Source organism: Ixodes scapularis, unplaced genomic scaffold, assembly GCF_016920785.2.
Source record: "Ixodes scapularis isolate PalLabHiFi unplaced genomic scaffold, ASM1692078v2 PGA_scaffold2__306_contigs__length_199485367, whole genome shotgun sequence".
Lineage (NCBI taxonomy): Eukaryota > Metazoa > Arthropoda > Arachnida > Ixodida > Ixodidae > Ixodes > Ixodes scapularis.
Genome location: NW_024609857.1, coordinates 138,326,026 through 138,353,250, shown reverse-complemented (window position 1 = coordinate 138,353,250; position 27,225 = coordinate 138,326,026). Strand labels below are relative to the sequence as shown.

The window sequence follows — 27,225 nt, the reverse complement described above, 5'->3', positions numbered from 1 at the left end:
CGTGTTTAAGGACAATTTGTAAATTTTAAAAACGGCCAAGCGCTCACCTAAAAACTCAAGACGCCCATGGCTTGCAGGCGCGTGACCACAGTATAAGCACCAGCCGAGCGGAGATGGAACGTTCCCATTTCCACTGGGGCCACCTCTCTCTCTCATAAACTCCTGACGGTCGGAACCTTCATGGCAACAATGGCAGCGCACTACGCCACGAATGATTGCGGACGTGTACATCGGAGTGCAACTCTTCCTTCCGGTCCGTAAGTTCGGAGACAAAGACAATGGCGAGGCCGCGAGGCACCGAATCTGAGTCCGACACTCCGTTGCGCGCCTTGTCGTGGCGAAAAAAGAAGCCGTGGGCTAGTCCAAAAATCGCGGAGTTGCCGACTCCACCGCCACCTCCTTCCCCCTGTAAAAGGTATAATGGAGAGGTCCCTCTTAACACGTTTCGTCATGATAGCCGTCGTTAAACCGTGTGCTCTCGCGCCAGACCTTCAAGGTCAACCGTGCTCGGGCCCCGGGGCCGGTGCTTTATGGGTTTGTTTTGCTCGTAGCACCGCCAATGCACGCTGCCTCCGGCGTGACTCGAACTTTGAAATTGTACGTTTATTATTTTTGTGCTCTGAATTTAGCCGTTACTCGTTCTATCGGCGTTACATTATCAGCGTGACAAACAGCTTGTAACGCCAATGATGTGAGGAGCTCTTAATGTCACGGCTATAAATGATGTTGTAACGCCTAAGTGGTCTAAGATGACGTGGAAACGCTGGACCGTCATGGCTACTTTCAGGGTCACTCTCTTTTCATGCCGAAATACACTGTATGTCACGCCTAAATAGGCTGTAGCCGTTTCATTAGCCGTTACCGCACTAAGAGTGTACAGAATAGGTTGTATGTAATAAACTTTTAGGAGAATTGAAAACAATTTTTTGTGTCCGTTTTCCTGCCTATTTGTAATCACATGTGCGAGTACATTTTAGAGCGCAACTCTTAGGCGCCCGTTTCTGGCATGAGCGGCGTCGGCGTAACCGCGCGGTGCATTATGGGCAAATTTCCCCGCTAACCTAGGGGAAATTTTCCCCGCTAAATATAGCAGAAATTTTTTCCCGTTAAATTTAGCGGTAAAAATTCCCCGATATGTATAGCGGAAAGATTTCCCGCCAAACTTCACGGAAATGCTTCCCCGCCAAATTTAGCGGAAAATATTTCCCCGCTCAATTTAGCGGAACAATTCCCCGCTAAAATTAGCGTAAACATTTCCCCGCCCAGTTCAGCCGAAAATTTTCCCCGCCAAATTGAGCGGAACGAATTTTCCCGCTAAAGTTAGCGAGAAATATTTCCCGTTAAACTTAGCAGAAAAAATACCCGCTAAATGTAGCGGAAAAATTTTGCGCTAAATTTAGCGCAAAAAATTCCCCGGTTAATGCAGCGGAATATTTTCCCCACTAAATTTAGCAAAGAAAAAATAAATATATTCCCCGCTAAATTTAGCGGAAAAAGCTCCCGGCTAAATTTAGCGGAAATATTTTCCGCTAGATGGGAGGAAAAGAGGAGGGGACTGTAGAGGGAGGAAAAGAGGAGGGGACCTTCCCCTTTTCCTCCTCAAGAGCTGCGCTCTAATTCGGTGTTACAGGGGACTGTAGACGTCTTTCATTTTTTTTCCTGCAAGTTTCTTACATGTTATAAATATGTTTATCAATTTCGGGACGCCTTAAATAAATTCAAGATATCCACTCTTCCAGACGATAACCATTCAGGGCTAACTAAGAATTTGCCGGAATATCCGAAGGGCGCTTTCAAATGTGTGGTTACGTGCCAGGTCGAATGGGCAAGCGCATCAAACGGGTACCGCATCAAACGGGTACCGTTTCAAACGGACACCGTTTCAAATGAGAACCGTTTTGAACGGCTACCCATATCTCATGATCACGTTTGATCTGAAAGGGTCGACAAGTTTGCAACCCGTTTGATTAAACGGTTTTCCCAGTTTGCCTCCCGTTCAAATTTCGAATGTTTTTTTTTTTTTTTTTTTTTTTTTCAGTAGGGCAGGCCACTTTTGCCCCTTCGTTCCTCTACCTTTCTAGAAAAACAAGCTATTTCTTTTTCTGGTGCTCAGGGTGTCCCTTATAACAAGCCATTTACACGGTGTGAGCTTGAATTGGCTCTTGGCGTCAAAAAAGAATCTGCGGCTGGGCCGGATAGGATTCAATACGAGATGCTAAGGAGACTGTCGCCTGAATCTTTAAACAATTTACTCACATTTTTCAACTAACTGTGGGATGCTGCTTGTTCTCCTGACTGTTGGAAAAAGGCACATATAATCCCTCTACTGAAACCTAACAAAGACCCCTCCTTACCGACGAGCAACCGCCCAATTCCATTGACCAGCTGCAAGGGCGAAACATATTAGAGGCTCGTTAATCGCCGTCTTGTACATTTTTTAGAGGCGGAGGGTGTGTTTGATAGAAATCAATGTATCTTCCGAGCGGGCGGCTCCGCGGTAGATCACCTTGTCCGCTTGGAAACTTTTATTCGGGAAGCATTTGTCCATCGCCAGCTCTGTGTTTCTGTCTTTTTTGACCTACGAAACGCTTAAGACATGAGATCCTTCGAGACTTCTACTCATATAGTGTCCGAGGTCGCATGCTTCGCTGCATTCAAAGTTTCTTGACGGGTTGAACCTTCCAAGTGCGTTTGGGCTCCGTCCTGTCAAATGTTTTTCTCCAGGAGAATGGCGTCCCCCTAGGGTGGAGTATTAAGCGTTACACTCTTTGCTGTGAATATTAATAGTCTGGCTCAAGTTATACCAGTATCTGTATCCTATTTTCTGTATGTGAATGATGCGCAGATATAGGTTTCCTCTTGTAAATTGTCCAGCTCTGAACGGCAATTGCAGCTCACAATCAATAAGATGTACAGGTGGGCTGATCAAAATGGCTTCAGGCTCTTTCCCGAAAAGACAGTCTATGTTCCCTATTCACTCCTACGTGGCCTGTCTCCAGATCCAGTATTGCACTTAAATGATTTTGCTATATCTGTAAAGGAGGAACACAAGTTTCTAAGAATAGTATTTGATAAAAAAACTTACTTATCTGCTTTTTTTAATTTTTATTGAAACTGTATTTCGATTTGTTGGTGACAACAATTATAAAATAATTTTAGGTGGTGATTTCAATATTATTATGAATTTTGTTTCTGCTCGTCAAGTTGAATTTTCTACTTTGTTTCAGTCTTTTGGTTTATTTTATATAATCACTTGTCCTACTTGTGTTACTTCATTCGGTGAAAGGTTCCTGGACTTACGTATCACAAACATAACTTAGACTCGACTCTCTACTGGTGTAGTGTATTCTGATATCAGTCACCATCTTCAATTTTATTTTTTGCTGATTTAGATTATTTCGGGAAGGCCCCTGAAGTCGTTAACGTTCAAACACTAGATATTTTCAGGTACTGCGTGGCATCTAAAATTTATATTGTGGTGCTCTCAAGGAACTCGGCTGATGAAGCGGACTATTGCTTTATTAATCAGTTCGATTCTATATATAAATATTGTTTTAATCCCAGAAAGGTAATATATCTAAAACGTCTACGAAACCATGGTTAACCAAAAATATACTATGAATTATAACCAATAGAAACAAGCTCCCTGCGCGTTTTTGAACACTATATAAAGACCTATGTGTGTTTCAAACTTTTAAAAACTGTCGAAACAAGATAATCAGCATGCTAAGGAGAGCGAAATGTTCATATTATTACAGAATGTTTCGTAATGAAAATAGAAGTAACGTAATTTGTAAAAACACAACATCAGGGGTTTCCCCAGGAATTGAAGTCAGGGGGGGGGGGGGGGGGGTCCAGCAAGTACGAGAGCGATATACACTCGGCGTTTTCACACCTCAAAACAATAAGTGCACCAATTTTGTTGAAATGCAGGTGCAACCAATAAGATACGTTCTTGAAATCATTTTACCTTGTCTCACACACATCTTCAATTTGTCGTTCTCGACTGGTGCTTTTCCTAAAGTTATGCAGATTGCAATGGTGTCTGTTTTATACTAGTACGGGGACAAAGACTTTTGATAAGAATACACGGCATGAAATATTATCCTCATATTAACATATTTCTTGGTGTGGTGCATAAATGTTTTTTCTTCTGTTTTAAATATTGTAATTATATCCCGCTGACTGATCTGCCTGTAGAGTAAAGGGCTTCGTCAAGCTGCACTTTCGCAAGCTTTATATCCTAGCAAATCGTCCATTTTCTATATGGGAGTAAACGAAATGGATTTAACAGTTGAAGTAAATTTTTTCCCAGATTCCACCATGATCATTCAGAGCTCCGTTTAAGGGTTCTCTCAGAAATGCAGTTAGAAACATTTTGCTCAAAATAAATGAACTATTTTTGATGAAGTCAATCTGGAGAATAGCGCACCATCTGCATGACAGCAACTCATTGCTACCCGGACGGGGTTGCCGTTCTCTTCTATGTTCCGCGATTTAGCCAATTACGGGTCGTGGATTGCCCACGAAAATACTGGCCCACGTTCCCCGGAGAGACATACAGGAAGGAGGTAAGAACGAAAGAGCAGAGAGAAGCCAACCGCCAAGGTAGCGAGCTCACGAAGAAAGCTTTCGGCGCTGCCATCGCTCTGTCTAACGCAAATCAGCCGAATGTCCTGCATTCCACCTATACTCCGTGTCACTGCTTGTGTGCAGTGCAGGCGAAGGCGACGCCAGGCGAAGCGAGAGAGGGCGCGCACTCGGAGGGCGGGACGGGAGAGGAAACCAACGAAGAGCGAGAGGAGAAAGGTGGAGCACTAGGAACTAGGCTGTCAGAACAAAAATTGAATCCTTAATTAGGTTTGAATAAAAAACAAAATGCCCTACGTTTCGGGACCAGCTCCGTTCCTTGGTCACGCGTTACTATAGGTTGGACGAATCTTCTTTGTCGTCTTCATCGATGTCATCTTAATGGTCTTTATCTTGATCTCCACAAAGAATATCTAGCGCTGGAACCCTGTTCGGAAGGTTGCGCCCGTGTTTTTCCAAGAAGCGACGAAATCCTGAGATATATACGCTTGGGAGAGTGGCCGATGACTTGTTGGCGTTTTCTTTTGTTGCTTGGATATACCAAGGTTCCAGGTGCAGACGTCGACGTCAGTGTTTTTCCGTGGCCAGAATCTCGCTCTCGTCGAAAGACACGCTGCTGTGACGAAGTTTTTCGGCGTGTTCAACGAGGGCACTGGTTTGGACGTCGTTCTTCTTCACGACTTATTTGTGGAGGCGGATGCGTTCGAGGAAGCTCTTCGTTTCTCCCACATAGGCTGCAGGAGACTCCGCACATGGGATGCGGTAGACGAGAGCTTGAGACTTCTCCTTTCCCGGTCTGTCTTTGGGAAGTGGAAGTCGGAGACGGAGGGTTGTCAATGGTCTGTGAGTGACCGCGATTCCATACTTGCGAAGGTTGCGTCCGATGGTCTCGCTAACGTTCCTTATGTATGGCAGGCAAATACGGCTCGAAGGGGCCGGGACCGGGCAGAGACCGGGACGGTGCAGCTTCTTGTATATTGGGTTGATACATCGCATAGTGTATCCGTTGTTTTGAAGATCGGCCTTGATCTTGCACACCTCCTTTGGAGAGATTCTTCTGTCGAGCATACAGGCATGGTTCGTGCCAAAACCGACTATCTTTCTACGCTACGTTGACGACTACTTTTACGTCATTAAGACGACTGAAATCGACCGTCTTTACCAACACCTAAATTCGGTCGAACCCGCGATCCAGTTTAAAGTTGAGCGCGAGAAAGATAGCGCTCTCCCGTTTTCGGATGTCAGTGTGAACAACAATTTAAACAAGCGTACTTTCTAGATGTACAACAAGCCTACGCACACCAGCAGGTGCCTTGACTTCAAGTCTTACCATCCTACATCACACAAAGTGTCAGTGGTCAAAAAAGTAAACGTCAACAGATCATTGGGCGCTCTCCCAAGCGTGTATGTCTCAGGACGTCGTCGCTTCACGGAAAAACACGGGCGCAACCTTCCAAACCGGGTTCCACAGCTAGATATTCTTGATGGAAATGAAGATGAGGATCATTAGGATGATATAGATGACGACGACAAAGAAGATTCGCCCAAACCATATATAGCCACCCATGACCAAGGGAGAGAGAGAGCTGGTCCCGAAACGTGGGGTATTTTGCTTTTATTCTAACTTGGTTAAATATCAAATTTTTCAGTCAGCCTATTTATTTTCTAACCAGACAGATCTTTATCGAACAAGTTTACATTCAAGCACTAGGAACGTTAGAGAAGACAGGTTTCTCTCCTCGTCACCAGCCTTCCTAGTGCTTGCGCTTTCTCCCCACGCCTGGCGTTGCTGCCCCTCGTGCCGCACGATACTACTGTTGATGTTCTCGTCCCCGCGCGCTCTCGTCTCATTCTCTATCCCTCTGTTGCTACCCGTATATGAGTTGTTGGCTGTAATCGACACCCCCTTTTTGCTGGCGCACGTGCACACGACGATCCGATCTGACGAACTTGCACGCCGTATGGTTAGACTCGGGAAAGTGCGCAGTCAGTCCGAAGAGCGCGAGTTTCATTGCGCGCTGAGGCAATATCTCCTAGAAGACAAGCCGTTTCTTCTTTATTCCCCAACCGTCATCACTAGTGATCCATGCAGCGCCGCCTACAGGTATCGTCAGCATCGCCGCCAGTGCCTACTTCGCGGCGTCACGGAGCGAGCACCACGCCAACATACGGCAACGCCAAGCCTCTTCCGGTCTTGCGGCGACACTCGTCGAGGTTTAGCGGGCTTGCCGCTTCGGGCGGGTCGGAGATTCACTAACGATGTCGTCATACGCAGACCTTGCCTCTGAGGTGGTATTGACTGAGAACGTTCGTCGGAGACGAAATGCGAACAAGGCACGGGTGCGGAATCGATAGAGAGCGGAAAACACCATAAAAACCTTAAGGATCGAGCTCATGAGGCTGTGCAGTAACGACAACGACGCAACAATAATAGCGAAGTACGCAATCTGCAAGCTGCTGCGGCTATAACACACGTTACAAAAGTAGGCTTAGGAGGAAGTCGGCTCAAAAAAAAAGAAAAAAAAGAAAAAGAATTTGTTTTTCTTTTATGTTTTGATCCAGATAATGTTTTTGAACTTTCGCATTCTGTCCCCATCCCCGGTGGAACAGGTGTTCCAGCTTTCTCCGATTCGTAGTTTATTTACGCTGGCCAGAATTCGGGTTTCATTTGTTTGATCGAACATGGTACATCAGTTTCCGCCTCGGCCTCTTTGCTGGTACACACATTAAGAACAACAAAATGCAACGGAACTTGTTTTTTCCTAAATTTCGGACGCAAGTCCGCATTTTAGGGCAGCATCTGATAAACAAAAATATTCGTTATGTTAAAAGGAAAGCTTTTAATTTTTGTATTACTCGTATGTTTTTGCCGAAGAGAGGATATCGCCAACGCAACATATTTCGAATACGCGGCTTTTTTTACGACGACATGAAGACAAGGAAAATGCGTATAAGGGTTTCAAGCTGACTTTGACGGGCTTTGAAGAAAAAAATTCTGGATTGTTGTTTTGAAAGTTCACTCCCTGGTGAGTGTCACTCAAACACCTGCGGTTTCCTTGTCACTAATGACAAGGTTTCGAAACAAAGAATAACAGAGGAAACTGAAAGGTTACTGGAGCGAACTTGTGGCCAAAACAAGAGGAAAAGAAACAGAAAATAACAACAAAGCGTCGCGGGCGTCGAAGTCGGCGTAACAACAGGATCGAACGCTGGGGCGGGACTGACTGTGGCTTCCCTTGGTGAAAAGTCGTTCAAAATTAGTATACTAGAAGTGCATTGAAGTATACTAAAAGTATGCTTTCAGTGTGGTCTTCGTAATGAATTTATATTTCAATTGTACTTAAAGTATACCTTCTGTAAAAATAGCGGTGGACTGAAAGTATACTCGTCCGTAAAAAACTAGTATATATGCAGTAGAATTGCAGTGCTCGGGGTAAAAAAGTAGTTCAAAATCAGTATACAGGAAGTGCACTTAAGTATACTAAAGGTCTACTTTCAGTGCTTGCAGTAGGCGTACTCAAATGATAGTAACGGGTATATGTATATATATATATTTATATCTATGTTGTGCACTTTTCGACATCAGCACAATAATAACGCGATAGATAGGCCGATGTCATTTTCACAGAATATTTGAGGGAGCTTGGCGGACATTAGATGAGTAGATGACCGTTACAGTACGTTGTCTGATTAGCTTTTTTAATTAGGGATAAATTTTACATTTATCGCACACACTCTATTATCTCATTTAAATCTCTGTAGACTTTTAACGCCACCATTTTTGGACACTTGTACGTATGAAATGCAGTTGTCAGCATACAACCTGATACTCGATGGAATTTCATGCGTGATATCATTATTACATATTATTAAATAGTAGAGGGCCTAAAACATAGCCGTATGAAACACTTGAAGTTATTTCTACATACGATGAAGGAGCTCCATTTATGATGACACGCTGTTTCCTTGCGTCGAGATAATTGGCTATTCACTGCACAACATTTGCATCGATTTTTAGACTACATAGTGTATGCAGTAAAAGGATGTGACTACCTACATCAAAAGCTTTCCTGAAATCCAGAAAACCACAATTAGTTTGACAACGTTTATCAAATGCACAGGCAAGGTCGTAAAAAATTTCAAACAGTTGCGTGTTACATAATATCCCTGCGCGGATGCCGTGCTGAACTGAGGATCAAAAGTGATTGCTATTTAAATGACTTATAAGGTTAGAATAAATTATGTGTTTCATGTTTTTTGCACCTTTGACTCGCTAGGGAAATGGGGCTGTAGGTGTCCACACTATTGCTGCCGTTCTTATGTTAGGAAACTACATTTCTCAATTTCAAATCATCAGGCACACGTCCACTTTCTAGCGAATTCGTAAATATCAATACGCACGCCGCTATAATATCAGTAGAAGGTTTCTTTATAATATTTACAATTCCATCCGGTCCATGAGTTTTTTTAAAATATTGTATTGTCTAGTATTTTTTTTACGCCGTTATGATCCAAGGTAAGATAATTCATTTTACTGCTAACTTTATCAAAATTCTAAGGTAGGGATGTAGCCGCAAAAAATTAAAACAGACGTTAAGTGTCTACCGAAAGCGGCTGCCTTAACGTCATCGTCTGTTACGAGATTATCATCAACCAGACGGGCAAGGACGCCAGCCAGATGTTTACGTTGTGATGTTACATACTTCCAGAACTCTCCGTGACAGTGCTAAAGGTCCGTTCACACTCTTGCGACCTCTTAAACCTGGGTTCCTTAAAACTTCTTAAACCAGAGAACACACCGGCGCCATCTATTGGGAAGCAATGTAAACTCGGCGGTCCGGCATATTTTTTTTTTTTTTTATTTCTCGCGCATTATTCTTTTTTTCTTGGCTCGAAAATCTTTTGTCAATGTTATAAACGAGCCTTTCTATGGATATTACGCACATTTGACCTCGGAAATCCCGCAAAACCTTCGCTCTTGTGAAATGCAGTTCCAGGGTCACCGCATAGATGGCACCACAATGCCAGTGTGTTCCCTCGTTCTAAAAAAAAAAGTTTTTTTTTTTTAAATAGCCTAATTGGGACAAGCATGTCAAAGAACAATTTTTCCGCGAGAAAAAACATTTTTTACAGCAATATTTATTGCGTGACACTCATTTTAGTTTGCGGCTATTTCGTCCGTTTTAAATCGCGCGCCACGAAGTTGTGATTATGTGACGTCAATCCCAAAAGGTTCTCATTGGCTAAGAGTTTGATTGACAGCTTAGATCTTGGTTGTTAAGCCTTTGTTATATGTTTTACAATTTCCTTTTGAGCGGCATATTTTTACGTTTAAAGAATAACCCATGTGATGAGAGTTATTATTCTTTACAAAAGGTTTACAAGACGGGCACTTCCGTTTGGATTCATACAAACAGAAGCTTCGCCATTCTTTCATGGCCGCCGAAGCCTCTGCTCCCGCCTGTCTCGCCTACCTCGACTAATCGTTTCGCCGAAGTGATCAGTGTTTCGTCGTTTCGTACTGACCCAGGTACTTCTTGAAGTGAAGTAGTGTGTGTTTAGCAGCTGTCGCAGGTGTTAGTGATAGGAAGCGACGCGGGGTTTTGGCTTTCATAGCGCGGTTCTTTCGTCTTCCTCTTTGCTTGCTTAGCGTGCTTTTTTTTTTTTTTTTTTTGTTTGTTTTGCTTGTTTGCGCGTGCAAATGCTGACTTTTCGGAGATGTCAGATGCGTGATCCCGACAGTGAGCCTCCCAGCAGCCATGTCGCCCCGAAAGGAATGCTATTTGGCTGGAGGCAATCGGGCGTTCGCGTAGCGACCAGCGTGTCTAGTTACGTTCTCGTCATATCGCTCTGGAGGCCGTCGAGATTCGCCCCGTGTGCACCTAACGTCCGCGACTAGACAGAAAATAAAAAAGCACTATGTCCACTACGTAAAAATGGTCTCAGTTCATGCATCTGTAGGCAGGTACGAAATCGTGCCCAAATTTATTCGCACCGCACGATGCAACACGAAGCATAAAAACGGCAGATTTAGGACAACTATTCGGAGTCCATTGTTCAATTAAAACGACGTAATTTTGTTGAAAACGCCCGCAGCTTTTCACTCACGGTATGCGTCGGGAAACTTCCACATTTTGAAACAGAACGAGGCAGATTTACTTTTAAAAACGCTCCCAGCGTCCTCCCGGACCAGTTTGACTGGATCAGCTGACGACGACGGGACTTATCTGGTTGAACGTCAACCCCACAACAACCAATTTGCGCTCCGTGTTAGCACCGCACACACCACGAACGTTTCAGCTCTGTCGCATCGCCGTGTTGCACCAAACAGAACGAGATCGCCGAAACCAACGCAGCGCTGTCGTGAACCTTGGCTTGTGGTTGCGCACTCGTGGATTCTGTGACTCCCTTCGCTTTCAAAGCGCGCATGACGATTACGAACGATACTTTCCGTCTTCCGGGAACGTCACAGGGGCACTTCTCCGGTCACGTCTTCGCTACATGTGCTCGCAAACCGCGTCAAACCATAACAACCAAAACAATACCGCGGCCTGGCGTAGTTGCCAGATCTTGCCGGAAGTCGAGTCGCTGCGCCGTTCAACTCCGCAACGCAAGGAGAGTGAGGGGCGGGGCGTACTCCTCTTCCGCGGGGGTCGAAAGAGCGGGAGTTTCAAATGTGGAGAGGTTCTGACTCTACTAAATTACGTCCTGTGGCGTAAATATTGATAAAAAAAAATCATTTTTTTCGCGGAACATTTGTTTTGTGACATGCTTGTCCCAAGTAGGCTGTTTAAAAAAAAACTTTTTTTTCTTTGCAGTTACCCTTTAAGAGATCTCGTCTCTCTCAGTCGTAATCGGTCGCAAGAGTGTGAACGGGCCTTAAGGTTTATTATCATGTTTTAAAAAAAGTATTCAAATTCTGCCTTCTTTTATTTTTGCTCTGGCTATCTTTGACAATATGTAAGCTGCTTTAGGATCAGTGAATCGTGATTGCTTTTATATCGTGCCAAAACACATTTTTTCCTGTTTATTCACCGCCTGATTTCCGAATTCATCCAAGGCTTATCTTGCTTACATTTCGAGCTGAATATATTCGTTGGAACATAAATATCTACCAATTCCTGTATTTGTTTTAATGATATTCAACATGGTGGTCAATCAATAGACACACTCTGCACTTCAAAATCAGACAGAAATCAATTCTATCAAAACCGATACAAGCGTAATCCTCTCTCTTGAACATGTATGTCTGTTTCGGTGGGCTTTCGTATCTGGGCACTTCCGAACATTTCAGGGACGCTACAACTGCTTTATGGTCGCTTCTTCCTCCAACAATTCAAAGATATGTTATCGATCTGATTATATCACAAAGAAGGATATCTAAAACATTTGAAGGACTGCCGCCATCTTTTGTGGGTTCAAGGGGCCCTGCAATTACTTGTTTTACTGGTTTTTAATTTGCACCGAACCTGAGCGCACTAAACGTAGTAACTTAGTGAATTTTTTTTTCTGCAATTTCGCTTATTTTCAAAGATATAGGCAAATTAGAATTACAAAAACAAGCAAAAAATAACCTCCTTCATGACATCCGTGGTTGCTTGAATGGCCGGGAACTAGAAGAGGGTTGGTGAGCTCAGCAAGTGCTCACGGCTGCCGCACTTCGTGTCGACGGCTCGAAAGGGCGCCACTAAATCATGTTCTGGATAGGCTGTATGAAGCGGGCAGCCAGGGCAGCTCGCATTGCATTTGCGGCGCAGTGAAACACTAATACGGCATGACACTTCATTGGCCAGAAACAACAGCAAACACGGGGAAAAGATCAGTTCAGAACGGAAGCCACTTCGCGCTGCCATGCTGCGAAAAGGCTAAACTGTAAGCCAAACCTGCGTCGAAGACCTTCGGAACGCTCGGAACCGGTTGGATCCTCGAGTTCGTAAACGACCGCAGCGCCGCCGCGTACAGAAGGGACCTTTCACACGCTCGCCGCTTCTCGGAGCCTGATCCCACTATTCCTTTCTAGTATGCGCCGCCTGTTTTACCGCTTGGTGGCGGGTATGTCGATGGGTCGTTTCTGTTTTCTGGACTTTATAAACTGCATTTATTTCTTTTCTGATCTAAAATACTGAACGAAAACTACTTTCATATGTAACTGAAACGGCTCGCACCACTTATATTTTGTATTTCGACTAAAAACAAGCTTTTAGAGGCTCTGACCAGTAGTAAGCCCTCGACCAAATACCTCACATTTCGGGCACTTTCGGTGCCGTAGGTCGCCCCCGTAGGTGCAAGATGTTTCCGCGTCGTCCGGTTAAAATATAACGCACTGATATTTAGTTACTCTCTCCATGCCCACCAGCTTGCCGGAACCCCAAGAGACGTGGAAACCGCAAAAGAAGTAGACGCTTAAATATGATTGCAGGCCTTTAAGTAACAAAACATCGAAAACACTTGAACGACTAACGCCAACTTTTGTGGGTTCAGTAACAAACTGACACAAATCGGAGTCATTGATATTCTCCAAAAGTGTTGCATAGAGCGACGACAATTTATTAATCACGGGACGGTGATCTCTCCAAGAAACATCTGGTAGATTAAAATCGCCACCCATAGAAACATAACACGGCGCAAACAACAGAAAGTTCATTAAACACTGTGGTTAGGGGTTGAGCAGTGCACGAGGGGGCTTATAAAATGAATTAACAGGTAAGTATTCTGATCAGGAAAGGAAAATTTTAGATTACACCATTTCACAAGACACGCTGGTAATATCTACAGGAATGCTCTGCAAGCTTTGACAAACAAGCGAAAATACACCACCCCTGTGTAATATCTATCGTTGCGGTAGACATTAAAGTTCAGAGGGAGACAGTGTTAAGAACATATGGGTCAAGCCCTAAATCAGTTCCAATAAGAACGTCCGGTTTGGTGACTGAGGTAAGAGTAGCCAGGTCATCAGATTTCTATCGAACGCTAAGGGAGTTTATAACAAAATAAAATGTAATGTTATTGACTGACCCTAACAATGTCACAGAAAGAGTTTGTAATTGCTATCGATTACATTCGACGACGGTTTGGGAATCTATATCATTGATGCATGAGTTTCGCCCAATCGAAAGTTTATTCAATCTGAGCTTGAAGAGCAGGTTTTTGTTTAGAAAAAGATCGAGTCGTTTCATATGCTCCATCCGGACTTGAGGCGAGCGGTTTTCACTACGACTACACAATGTGTTTTTAAGCTTCGGACTCCCAAGCAAACGCTCTTGCTACGTCTTGAAAGACAAACATTTCACTAATATTGGTCTGCTACGTTCATCACTGAAAGCGCCCAGCCTATGAACACGCTCAATAGTGGAAGGTTTGAGAGTACAACCGAGGCTATCACGATACAGTTTTATAACCTTTTGTTCAAAAACAGACCATGATTCATTCTCGGAATCTAGTACATTATAAAAAATTAAGTTCCGTAGAGACCGATTTTCGATACTATCTTGCAGTAAGGCATGTTGTGACACTTGCTGCGATATATTTTTTTTTTTTTGGCGAAGTCATCAGCACGCAGGTCCTCCCTTAGCGTTTTGATTACTGTTAAGTCGGTTTCCATAGCCCGTACTTTAGACGATAATAATTCTATTTTCTCATCCACTGTCTGCTTTTTGGCTTTTACAATGTTAACTCCGGTAAGAGAATCAACTGCCCCTGCTCAATTTTCGGAAGAACCGACATCGATGCCATTTTTTTTGCAATTTGTTTTTGAAATTAACTACAACCTTGGTTACTTTCGACATCTCCCGAAGCAAGGAGCAGCAGTTTGATAGTAGACAGCATTAAAACACAGCTGATTGATCCATAAAATATGCAAGTACACAAGGGCGTTTGACAGTTGAGGCACGGCATCGACCATAGACACAATGAACACTCACGGCGATTCGACTCCCGCTGGAACGTCCAGTACAGTAGTAGCGACCACTGCCCCGATTAAGAACTCTTGTTCCCAATCGCCGAGTCGATATTTCGCAAACGTTGGATAACATCGTCTCTTAAATAGTTAGACTAAGCAGTCCCAACCCTTTCAAGTCGACCGCGGCCATTATCCGCGACATCCTACACACCCCACCGGTGGGTCAGCAGTACGAAACTTTCCGTACCGAACTCATAAGGTGAAGAAACGAGTTTAAACCCCGACGTCTCCAGCAGCTGCTGACAGCTGTTGAACTGGGTGACAGGAAACCCACCATGGTTGGGCAGAAATTCAATTTAAAGTATATGAAAATACAATGGAACAAACAACTAAAATACTGATACTGAAATACATTTATAAAATTGTATCGCTATACGTATCAAAATACATTTAAAAAAAAAGTATTATGATATAAAATTTATTTTGGTTGTTTTGGTGCACCACTTAGAGCATACCAAGAACAAAACGAAGCATGCTCTTGTATAAAAAGATTTTGTTTTTAAACGAGCAAGCGAGTTCTCACTGCATGTTTCAGCATCAGTTAATCTGGAATCATATTTACCGCAAATACATCTTGTATTTCGGGAAGCAGTAAGGGAACCAAGTGATTTTTTCTTCGTGGTTCGAGCATGGTTTCATTTCGGAATCTTTTATCTTTCTGAGACAAAGTCCCAGGGCACCCAAACCAGTTTTGTTTCCTCCCAAATAACATCAAGGAGACTCTATAATTATGTCCATACTGGTTTCCGCTTTAAGCAGTGAAATATATAACGTCAACGTGGAATGAATTTCAAGAAAGCCGTACCCTTTTATTTGTTAGTTCGGCGCGCCGACAGCGCCTTCAACTTTTAAAATTGACTGATATCGATCGCCAAAAACGTGGCGAAATATTTGCTAACTTTTGCACAATAAAGAGGGGCGTCATGTGTGATCAGAAAAGAGACGTCCTGACTAAACTTGGTCTTAACCCTCTTTGTGGAGGTCAGCATTTATTTTAAAATTCTAACATAGTGCATCGGCCGTAATTGTATACCGATACCAGGAATATATCAGAAAATTTGTTTGGATACAGAAATACAAAATACAGTTGAAAAATTGTATTGCGGTACAGAAATATAAATACATACTGTATTTCTAAAATAATATCGCAATACGTTTGTATCGCGATACTGCCCAATCCTGTAGCCCACACAGCTCCTCAGACAAATAAAACAACTCCACGAGACAATGAGATAGCAACGCCAATGTCTATTTTGCGTGAACGTTTCCTAGGGCACCTATCTCATCAAGTGCGAGAAACATTGACCACTATGACCACGGAATCACTGCATTGGCTTTCGTCACAGACCAGATGATCGATGTACGTGCACTTGCCTGGTGTTTCACCTGTCCACCACAAGTTGGCGAGCCCGGCATCCCATGTTTTAATTCCTAACTTCGACACACAGCTTCAGAGCACATATTTCATGGGAGCCTATAACATGCATCGAAAAGAAACTCGACGACCTCAGTCACGAATTTCGGAACATCCGGCAACGTCCCACTAGATCGAAACACAAACAGCACTTTCTAAACTAAAACAAAGTGTCTGGTCAATGTCGACCACCAATACGACTCCCCAAACAGCGCTTCCAGTGACAGACCGGAGGGCGGGCACCATCTCTGCTATTATAAACGCCGCTCGAGCCTGCCGACCACCATGTTTCTATTTGGGAAACGGCATGGGCACTAACGGAAGGCGGCAAATCTTGGGAGACCCAACATTATTCAGGAGCATTTTCTTTATTTTTTACTCTACCAACCACTTAACAAAAATTGTTACGTTGTTGACACTGAAGCAGAGGATAGCATAGTTCACCTACGCCGCAAGATCGTCTCGCCAAAAGGCTCCAACCCCGCAAGTGGTCAGTGAATCTGCAATAAAGGCGTACGCACTAAAGCCGATAACTTTAGACATCGGATTCTAGCGAAAAGTATACTGAATCTCTGTTTTTGCTGAAGTTCGGCGGCCGAAAAATAGATTTCAGCTCACTCTTTATTTGCCATGATACCGGCGCACTGATGCCGAGATGGAACTTTAGGTCCAAGTGCTGGTATCGATGACACCTTCAGTGAATCCTTTTTCCCCACGAGCGCAGATCGATTCTCAGTGAAAACATATCACAGACAACGTTTTCTCCGTGTTTACGCCGAACAACGTTCAAGAGCTGATTCAGCACACAATTTCCCACCACATCAAAACCACAGGCGCTCTAATTTTCGTATGACCGCGATGCCTTCCGCTCCAACGACTTTGAATCGCCAAACACAAGTTTGAGCATATGCTAGAGCTTGGGTACGCTCGCCGATCTTCGAGTCCATGGTCCTCAGCAATAGACCGATGTCACCAAGCGAACTGCGCAGCCGCGCGCATTCCGGAAGTGGTGCCGCCGCCATGATACTTGTAGTCATCCTTTCTCGGCTTCACGGCTCCATACGGCTGCGCGTACCTACATCATCATAGATTATCATTTGGCACGCCCCGGTATCGCCTTGATTCTCTTGCATATGTTTTTACTTCATAAGATTGTGTTGTTTGTGATGCCTTACTTTCCTCAGCAAGAGCAGAAAAGCAGTTTCAGTCGTCTTATCGCTTTAGAGTCGCTTTGTCGTCTGCTTCGTCGTCGTCTGCTTTTTCGTCTTCGTGAACGCGTGAGCCCACTGCCGTTCACGTGGTAATCCCACTGCGGCCGTGGAAAAAAAAACAAAATAAAAAAACAACGGCGCTATTACTCGAGCATTCCGACTCCTCGGATGTCTCAATCACCTTGCAAACAAGTCAACATATAGTGCAATAGCAAATAACAAAAAATTCGAGGGACCATCGGCTCGGTGTAGCACCACGGAACAGCATCAAATGTGATGAAAAACTGAGCTTGGTGGTGCTCAGTCTTGTGCATAACGTTTGATCAGCCATCAATAGCAAACAGAATAGCAAAACACGTTTCTGTGTTTTGCTATTCTGTTTCTCTTTTTTTTAAAAAAAAAAAAAAAAAAAACCTTTGTTATTTGTTTTGAATTTCCCCTCATGTAATGCGTCCATCGGACGCCCTTGAGGTGAATAAAATGAAAATGAAAATGAAAAATGAAGTAAGAGGAGCTAAATAGACTTTCTCGGTCAGCGATAGTTTTCTAGAAGTTGTTTGATTCTGGTCGACAGCCTGTGCGACAGAGTTTAGATGAAAGATCGGGAGAAGCCTGCACACAAAGAACTGATCTACAGAAAGGCCATGCCTGACGCGCCGTAATAATTGGCATCTACCAAAAAGAAGCAACCATGCCAGATACCTGAAAGCTTGGGGTGGAGACGATTTTTCGTGCACAGTTTCCATTCAATTTTATTTTGTTTCCGCAAGATCCGAACGCTAACAGTCGCCTGATGGGGGAAGCTTTTTTTCAGCGGTCTCGACTGGTGCTAGTGCAGAATGGATCAGTAACGCCAGCCTAATAGACCACCACAAAATGGATGAGGTTCGTTTGTTACATTTTTGGCGGTAAGCACGTGTTGCACTTGAAAATTGCTTTATGTAATCTTTTCGCGTTGGTATGAAAAAAAAAAACTGAAGGCTGCTTCCGAAAAAGTTGTTTTATATCAAGTGGTGCATATCGGGAATCTCTGCTCTTTTTTAGTGATTGTTCTGATCTTTTGAAGCACAGTTGTGCTTGAAACATGTCGTCGCAATAACAGTTATAACCACAAAAATACAACGAGTAAGAGGTGTACTAAAAACGGCGTCCGCAAAGCAGTGCGGAGGTCCTATTTGAGATAGACCAACCCGCTATGGAGCAAACGGTCAGAGAGATTCCATCTTACGGAACACTTCGGCACGCTCTATGTCTCGTGCCCTGTAATCTTACATATTTTAGCTGACGTGCAATAATGGATATAAATTATGAAGCAAATCGCGAAACAAATCGTAAAACGCTATTTTACCTGCCGCTCTGTCCGGCTCTGTCGACCTTTCTTTGCCATGCTCCTTTCTTGCGGGAGGACATAATATCCGAGGCCTTTTTGCCTGGTGCTGTCTTTATAGCTCCGTGGCATACAACATGTGAAGCCATCGATTAAAAACAATGAGTCAACACCTGGCTAAAAGTCTCGCGCTAACCCGAAAATTTCCAAACGACGGGCGTACAATGCGCGCCGACGCGGCCGGAAAACTGGGGAGAACTACAGGTACCAGAATGCACCGTGGCAGCGGTGGCGTCGCGCAACTCCTCGTGAGATCGGTCTATTCACGTGAAGCTAAAGAAAGTGGGAGTCTGGCTAGCATGTTGACATTATTGAGCTCTCAATCTCGCTACGGCGCCTAATCGCTATCCCGTACCTCATTTTCAAGACTTCGGTGGACTACCACTAAGTGCGACGATGGTGAGCAAAACGACATATTTAAAACATTTCATCATATTCCCGTCGAGCCGGAAGACGTGCCTAAAACGGCAGTCACAATCCCGTTCGGATTGTATGAATTCCGGCGGACTCCCTTCAGTGTTCGTAATGCATCCCAAACATTTCAGAAGTTCGTAGGCCAAGTCCTTCTTCCGCTGTCTTTCCGATTTGCATGCCTGGACGACATCCTGGTCTTCAGCTCCACACCCGAAGCACATCCCACTCATCTTGAACAGCTGTTCACGCGACTGACTGTTGATGGCTTCGTGGAAAATGCAATGAGGTGAGAGTTCGGGGTCCAGGAACTGGATTCTCTTAAGCATGACGTTTTTTTCTCAAGGAATACGAACACTACCCGGCAAAGTGGCCATTATTTGTACTTTTCCGCGTCCGCCAACTGCCACAAAACTTCGAAATTGCTTGGGCTGGTCAACTTTTATCATAGTTTCATTCCTCACTGCACCCAGATTTCTCAACCGTTGTACGACTTGCTCCAACACCCACAAAAAAAAAGAACAAAAAAAAAAAAAAACGTTACACAAATGGACACCACAAACAGGTGACATGTTTACAGCTGTCAAGGAAGCCATTGCAAGCATCACCATGCTGATGCACGCTAGCAAAGACGCTTCCACCTCTCACATTGTAGGCGCCTCAGACACAGCTGTTAGAGTCGTCCAAAAACGACTCGTTGACAACACTTGGATTCCTATCGCCTTCTTTTTGGAGCACCTGAGCACCAAGATAGGGCGGAACATCACTTTTGGTCGAAAACTTCTCGCCGTTTATGTCGCTACACGACACTCTAGACACTTCATTTAAGCGTGAGAGTCTCGTTTGCCTACCGACCATAAACCACTTACATACGCCCGCATGTCAAACAGTACAGCATACACGCCTCGATAAGTCCAGAAACGGTTCTACATATTAAGTTTGAATAAAAACACAAAATAACCTACGTATCGGGACCAGCTCAGTCCCTTGGTCAAGGGTGACTATGGGTTATAAGAATCTTCTTTGTCGTCTTCAACTATGTCATCTTAATAATTTTTATCTTCATGTGTTTTTCCGTGGCCAGAATCTCGCTCTTGTCGAAAGACAGGCTGTGACCACGTTTTTCGGCGTGTTTAGCGAGGGCACTGGTTTGGACGTCGTTCTTCTTAACGTCGTATCTGTGGCGGGGGATGCGTTCCAGGAAGTTTTTTTCTTTTCCCCCACATAGGCTGCAGGGCAGTCCGCGCATGGGATGCGGTAGACGAGAGCTTGAGAGTTCTCCTTTCCCGGTCTGTCTTTGGGAAGTGGGAGTCGAAGGCGGATGGTAGTCCATGGTCTGTGAGTGGCCGCGATTTCATAATTGCGAAGGGTGCGTCCGATGGTCTCGCTAACGTTCCTTATGTTTGGCAGGCAAATACGGCTCGAAGGGGCCGGGGCCGTGGAAAGACCGGAACGGTGCTGCTTCTTGTATATTCGGTTGATAAATCTTATAGTGTATCCGTTGTTTTGAAGATTGGCCTTGATCTTGCACACCTCCTTTTGGAGAGATTCCTCCGTCGAGATACAGACATGGTTCGTGCCCAACACCTAAATTTGGTCGAACACGCAATCCAGTTCATTGTAGAGCGCGAGAAAGATGGCGCTCTCCCGTTTTCGAATGTCAGTGTGCAGAATAATTTAAACAAACGTACTTTCTCGATGTTCAGAAGCCTACGCACATCGGCAGGTGCGTGAACTTCAAATCTTACCATCGCACAACATACCAGGTATCAGTGGTCACGAAAAGTAAACGTCAACAGATCATCGGGCACTCTCCCAAGCGTATATATCTATAAGACTTCGTCGCTTCACGGAAAAACACGGGTGCAACCTTCCGAACCGGGTTCCAGAGCTGGATATTCTTGATGGAGATGAAGATGAGGATCTTCAGGATGATATAGATGAAGACGACAAAGAAGATTCGGCCAACCCATAGTCGCCCATGACCAAGGGACAGAGCTGGTCCCGAAACGTAGGGTGTTTTGTTTTTTATTCAAACTTGGTTAAATATTCAATTTTTCAGTTAGCCTACTTATTTTCTAACCAGACAGGTCTCTGTCGAACATGTTTACATTCAAGCACTAGGAACGCTAGAGAAGACTGGTTTCTCTCCTTGTCACCAGCCCTCCTATATAGTGCTTGCTCTTTCTCGCCTCGCCTGCGTTGCTGTCACTTGCACCGCACGATGCTACTGTATATGTTCTGGTCCCCGCGTGCTCTCGTCTCTTTCTCTACCCCTCAGTTGATACCCGTTGTTGGGTGTAGTCGGCACCCCGTTTTTGCCAGCGCACGTGCACACGACCATCCGATCTGACGAACTTGCACGCCGTATGGTCAGACTCGGGAAAATGCGCAGTGAGTACGAAGAGCGCGAATTTCAGTGCGGGCTGAGGCAATACCTCCTAGAAGACAAGCCGTTTCGTCTTTATCCTCCAACCGTCATCACTAATGGATCCATGCAGCGCCGCCTGCAGGTGTCGTCGGCATCGCCGCCAGCGCCTACTTCGCGGCGTCTCGGAGCGAGCAGGACGCCAGCACACGCAAACGCCAAGCCGCTGCCGGTCTTGCGGCGACACTCGTCAAGTTTTAACGGGCTTGCCGCTTCAGGTGGGTCGGGGATTCACTAACGATGGCGTCATACGAAGGCCTTGCCTCTTAGGTGGTATAGACTTGGAAGGTTTGTCAGAGACGAAATGGGGACAAGGCACGGGTGCGGAATCGATAGAAAGCGGAAAACACGTACCATGAAAACCTTAAGGATCGACCTCATGAGGCTGAGCAGTAACGACAACGACGCAACAATAATTGCGAATTACACAATTGGCAAGCTGCTGTAGCTATAACACACATTACAAAAGTAGGTTTAGGAGGAAGACGGCTCAAAAAACAGAATTCGTTTTTCTTTTATGTCATGATCCAGATAGTGTTTTGGAACTTTCGCATCCTATCGCCGTCCCCCGTGGCACAGGTGTTTCAGCTTTCTCCGACTCGTAGTTTCTATCCGCGGGCCAGAACCCGGTTTTCATTTATTCGATCGAAAACGGTACATCAGTTTCCTCCTCGGCCTCTTTGCTGGTACAAAATTTAAGAACAAAAAAAAAAAAAAAATGCAACAGAACCTGCTTTTCTCGCAATCATTGCATGTCAGTACGCATATGTATCGAAGAAATAGTCCCCAATTTAGGGCAGCATCTGAATTTGTCTTGAAGAAATAGTTCGCCATTTAGGGCAGCATCTGTTAAAAAAAATATTCGTTATCTTAAAAGATAAGCTGTTATTTTTGGACTACTCGTGTATTTTGTTTTTTGTTGTTGTTGTTGTTTTTTGCCGAAGAGGGGATATCGCCAACGCGACATATTTCGAATACGCAGTTTATTTGCGACGACATAAAGAGAACGAAAATCCGTATAAGGGTTTCAAGGTGACTTTGACGGGCTTTGAAGAAAACAAATATGGCGTGTTGTTTTCAAAGTTCACTCCTCAGTGAGTGAAACTCAAACACCTGCGGTTTCCTTGTAACGAATGACGAGGTGGCGAAACAAAGAATAACAGAGGAAACTGAAAGGTTTACCGGGGCGAACGTTTGCCCAAAAATAGATACATAAATAAAAAGACAACAGAAGATAACAACAGAGCTTCGCGGGCGTCGAAGTCGGTGTAACAACAAGATCGAACGACGGGGCGAGACTGACTGTGGCTTGCCGCGCGGAGCTCATTTTGCACACGCGTGAGCTTCTGGAACAATCGACGCAGAAGGTTCGCGCACAGAGCTTTCTAACCTCGAATCAGCAGCACGGTTCTCGAACATACCATAACATCACAATAAGGAGTAAAAAAAAAATTGTATCCGCGACCAGACATTAGCCTTGGCTTTTTGCGTGGAAGGCAAGCGAGGTAACGATAGGCCACGAGCGCGCTGCCTCCTTGGTCAGCTGCGGGCGCGGCATTATTCCCCCTTTTTAAAAGGTGCATCGTCCCGATGCTGCAGAAAACAGAAGTCCACAACAAAAGGATAGCAGAGTCGCGAGCCACAATTCAAAGTTCACAGTTCACTTTTAGACAAGAGTCCAAAGTTCTATCGTTCGTAATACAGCTTGAGCCGGACGACGTGCACCAGTTCGGGTCGTGGGTGTTGTCTTGCAGATGGGCGCGTTCCGTCGGGAAGAACTTCGTAGTTCAGATAGACGACAATCCGCCGGTTTCCTTGCGGCGATGTTGGGAACGGAACCAAGTAAATCCATTCCAACCTGCTGGAAGGGTGTAGTCGGGGCAGATATCGGCTTCAGGAGTCCTGCTGGCTTCGTCGGAGGCCTTTTACGTCGTCAGCACTGATGGCATAACCGTGTGTACAGAAAGACTGTTTTCGTGAGTCTCGGTCAGTAGTACTTGTCACGAATCCGGGCGAGCGTCCTGCTGTAGCCAAGGTGTCCACCTGTCGGGTTGTCGTGGCATGCTTGAAAGATTTCTTCTCGCAGGCTGGCAGGAACGACCAGCAGCCAAGCAAGGTTGCTCGTTCCGAAGCTGTTGAAGAGCACGCCTCGCCGCAGGACGAATCTTGACAAGTCTCGGGCCAAGACTCGCGGAACTGAACTTCCTTGACCTTCGAGTTGGTCGATCACGGCACGAAGTTCCGGGTTGTGACGTTGAAGATCTCCCAAGTCGGTACCTCTAACTGCGCCGAGAAAACGGGCGTCATCGTCGTCGTGAATACTTTCGAGAGGAGATTCGACTGGGGCCCTAGACAAACAATCCGCGTCGTTATGCTTGCGGCCAGACCTATGCACAATTGTTACGTCGAATTATCGCAGTCGAAGACTCCATCGAGCGAGGCGTCCTGACGGGCCCTTGAGGTTTGCGAGCCAAAAGAGAGCGTAACGTGGTGGTCCGTGACAACGCGGAACGGGATCTCGTACAGGTACGGACGGAACTTGGGTAACGCCCAGATGGCAGTGAGATATTCCTTGTCGGTCGTTGGGTAATTTTTCTCTGCCTCGGACAGTGCCCGGCTTGCGTAAACGATCACCCTCTCTGCTCCGTCTTCTCCTTGGGCGAGTAGCGCGCCGAGTCCGGCGTTGCTGGCGCCCGTGTGAACTTCCGTTTCCGCTGCTGGATCGAAGTGTCGGAGGATAGGGGGCGACTGGAGTCTTTCCTTCAGTTCGTCGAACGCTTGTTCTTGCTGCTCCCCCCACTGAAAGTTCACGTCGTCCTTCGTCAGATGCGGGAGCGGTGCAGAAATCTTGGAAAAATTGCGAACGAAATGTCTGTAGTAATCGCACAGCCCAAGAAATCTTCTTACGGCTTTCTTTTCTGATGGCTTCAGAAATTCGGCAACAGACGATGTGTTTGCAAGATCAGGGCTTACCCCTGAGCACTTACGACATGGCCTAGCAATTTAAGCTCGCCTTAAACGAACCGACATTCTAACGGCTTTAGTGTCAGACCAGCATTCTGGGTTGCCTGTAACACGGCTCGCAAACGTGTCAGGTGCTCGTCGAAGTCGCTTGCGAATACCACGACGTCGTTGAAATGAACGAGACAGCTTTGCCATGTCAAGCCGGAAAGAACGGTGTCTATTACGCGTTGAAACATGGCCGGTGCTGTGCACAGTTCGAACGGCATCACTTCAAATTCGTACAGTCTGTCCGGAGTGACGAAGGCCAGGCTTCTCACGATCCCGTCCGTCGACCTCGATCTGCCAGTGCCCACTCTGCAGGTCCATCGACGAAAAGTATCGGGCGTGGCGCAGTCGGCCCAGACTGTCGTCGATGCGAGGAAGCGGGTAGACGTCCTTATTGTCACGGTGTTCAGCCGACGATAGTCCACGCAGAACCGAAGAGTCCTGTTTTTCTTTTTCACCAGGACTACCGGTGAAGCCCACGAACTGTTTAAGGGTTGGACGATGTTGTCGTTGAGCATTTCTTGGACCTGCTTCTGGATGACTTCTCTCTCTTTCACAAACACAATACGGCGACTGATGAACAGGAAGCGCGTCATCATCAGTACTAATTCGATGTTTCGCTACCGTCGTTTGGCGCTCCTTTGACGACGCGGAGAAGACCGCACTGAACTCGGCGAGAAGGTCACTGAGTTGCCGTCGCTGGGGGTAGACAGGGTTGGATTGATGTCGAACTGCGAAGGCGGCGTTGTCTTGTGTGGCCACGAAGAGAGGTCTTGCGTTATTCCGGCGATTGCGGGTAAGTCCGGGAGTTCTTCGGCTTGACCCACAGCGGTGTCTTTCGTAAGGTGCTGAGCCTCCTGTCGGAAGTTTGTTAAGAGTGCAACAGTGCGTCCGTCTTGGAGCTGCGCGATGCCCTTTGCGACGCCGATCCCTCTTCTCAGAAGTAACTGGAGGCTTCCCTCCAGCAGAACCTCACCGCAGAAAGCCTCATCAATCCCGACGTGCACAAAAGCACTCGACCACGGTAAGTTCTCGTGGTTTGCGAAGACCTGGACTGCGAGTGGCGTCGCTTTGGGTTCCTCCAGTGGGGTAGCGGGTTTTCGTAGCGTCAGCCGGTTTCCTCCGATGTCGATGACGGCGGCATACTCGCGAAGAAAGTCCATTCCGAGGATAACGTCCCTCAATCAGTCTTGCACAGTGACGAACTTGACAGGGGACGTCTCCCTGTGGATTTCGACGCGAGCAGTGCAGATCCCGACCGGTGTGATGAGCTTCCCGCCGGCGGTTCGTATTTGAGGGCCTTCCCACGGCGTTGTCACTTTTCATGGGCAGCGAAAGAGCCTCCCAATCAAGACTTAGTAGTCTGCTCCGGTGTCAACGAGTGCCGATGCGTCGTGGCCGTCGATAAAAAACGTTTAGGTTATTTTTCACCGTTCAAGGAGCGTCGTTTCGATCTCTGGTGGCGCTCGGGTGGAGGCCCTGCGACCTTCATGGAGGATCTAGGAGTCGGTCCTCTTCGGCAACTCCACCTCCAGGGGTGGCCGCGCCTAGTTTCCCCGGAGAATGAGGGAGGGGGCGACAGGCTTTTATGTCGGGGTCGGCATTGGTGAAGTTGGACGTCGCGGGGACGGCGACCGGAACTCTCGGCGGGACGCAGGTTCGGGGGCTGAGGTCGTTGCAGATACTCGTCGACCTCCCGAGGGCGTTTGTCAGAACGGGGTCGCGGGCGGTTCAAGTGGAACCCACGCAGCCCGAGTCGTTGGTATGGACATCGGCTCTAGGTGTGGTCTGCTTCCCCGCAGTGGAAGCACAGAGGGCATCGGTCGGGCGGTCGCCACACGTCGGTCTTCCGGGGTGCGCGGGGCTCCTCGCAGGCGTACTGGACCTCGTCGTCGTGACGTCGGTCCTTCTGCGGCGCAGGAGATTGACGTCAGGGCGGCGCAACATAGCCGCGAAGAGGAGGCGGTGGCCGTCGGGCCACTGCGGCGTAGGTCAACGTGGGTTCCTCGGGGACTGCCACGACGATGGGAACTTCTGGTTGAATGGCTTTCTGGACGTCTTCCCGCACGACTTCGGCGATGGAGAGCGATGCCGAACGTGCGGCAGTGGGCAGCAGCTTCTTTAGCTCCTCCTGGGCGAATTAAAGGATGGTGTCACGGACGCCGGGGAGGGTGGTACCAAGGTCGGAGCCGAATGTCGCCAGAGTAGTTACTCCACGGTGTCGCTGGTAGTGTCTGGCGCGTGCGAGGAGGGCCCGTTCCATGTTTGTCGCCTTCGTGACGAACTCATCAACTGTTTTCGGTGGATTGCGGATAAGGCCGCCGAATATTTCGCTCTTCACACCCCTCATCACGCGTCGCAGCTTCTTCTCCTCTGTAACCTGAGGATCGGAGCGGGCGCTCTGGCGAAGACCCTCCTCGACGAAGCTAGTGATGCTCTCATTTGGGCCTTGGGTCCTTATTGGAAGAACGTCTTCGGCCCTCTCACGTCGGTGTTGGCTGGTGAGCGTCTTCTTCAGTTCTTGCTTACACACCACCAAAAAGCGTCGTGCTTCTCCAGTCAGTATCTCGCAGTCCCTTCGAGCAAGAAGTAGAGGTTTTGCAAGCAATGCTCAACTTTCCACCCATTATGGCTTGCCACACGTTCATAGTGTTGCAGCCAGTCCTTTATGTCCTCGTGGGCGTCCCGTGGAAAGGCGTCGGAGTCCGGCGTGCGACGGTCAGGTATAGGACGGCAGAAGCGGCCGGCGGCTGCGATTGTTTGGCCATAGTTGTCTTCTTCGGCTTCGGGCCGCTCAGCAGCAAACCTAATTCAGAA

The 27,225-nt window shown here is 46.4% G+C and overlaps 1 protein-coding gene across 1 annotated transcript in view; it reads left to right on the top strand.

Moving 5' to 3' along the window:
• Positions 1-420: 420 nt before the first annotated feature.
• Positions 421-27,225, top strand: part of LOC115318729 (lysosomal acid phosphatase-like) — a 118,658-nt gene continuing 91,853 nt past the window's right edge. The window contains exon 1 of the mRNA XM_040221932.1: positions 421-534. Within this exon, the coding sequence (XP_040077866.1) occupies positions 421-534 (114 nt within the window). The remainder of the gene's footprint in view (positions 535-27,225) is intronic.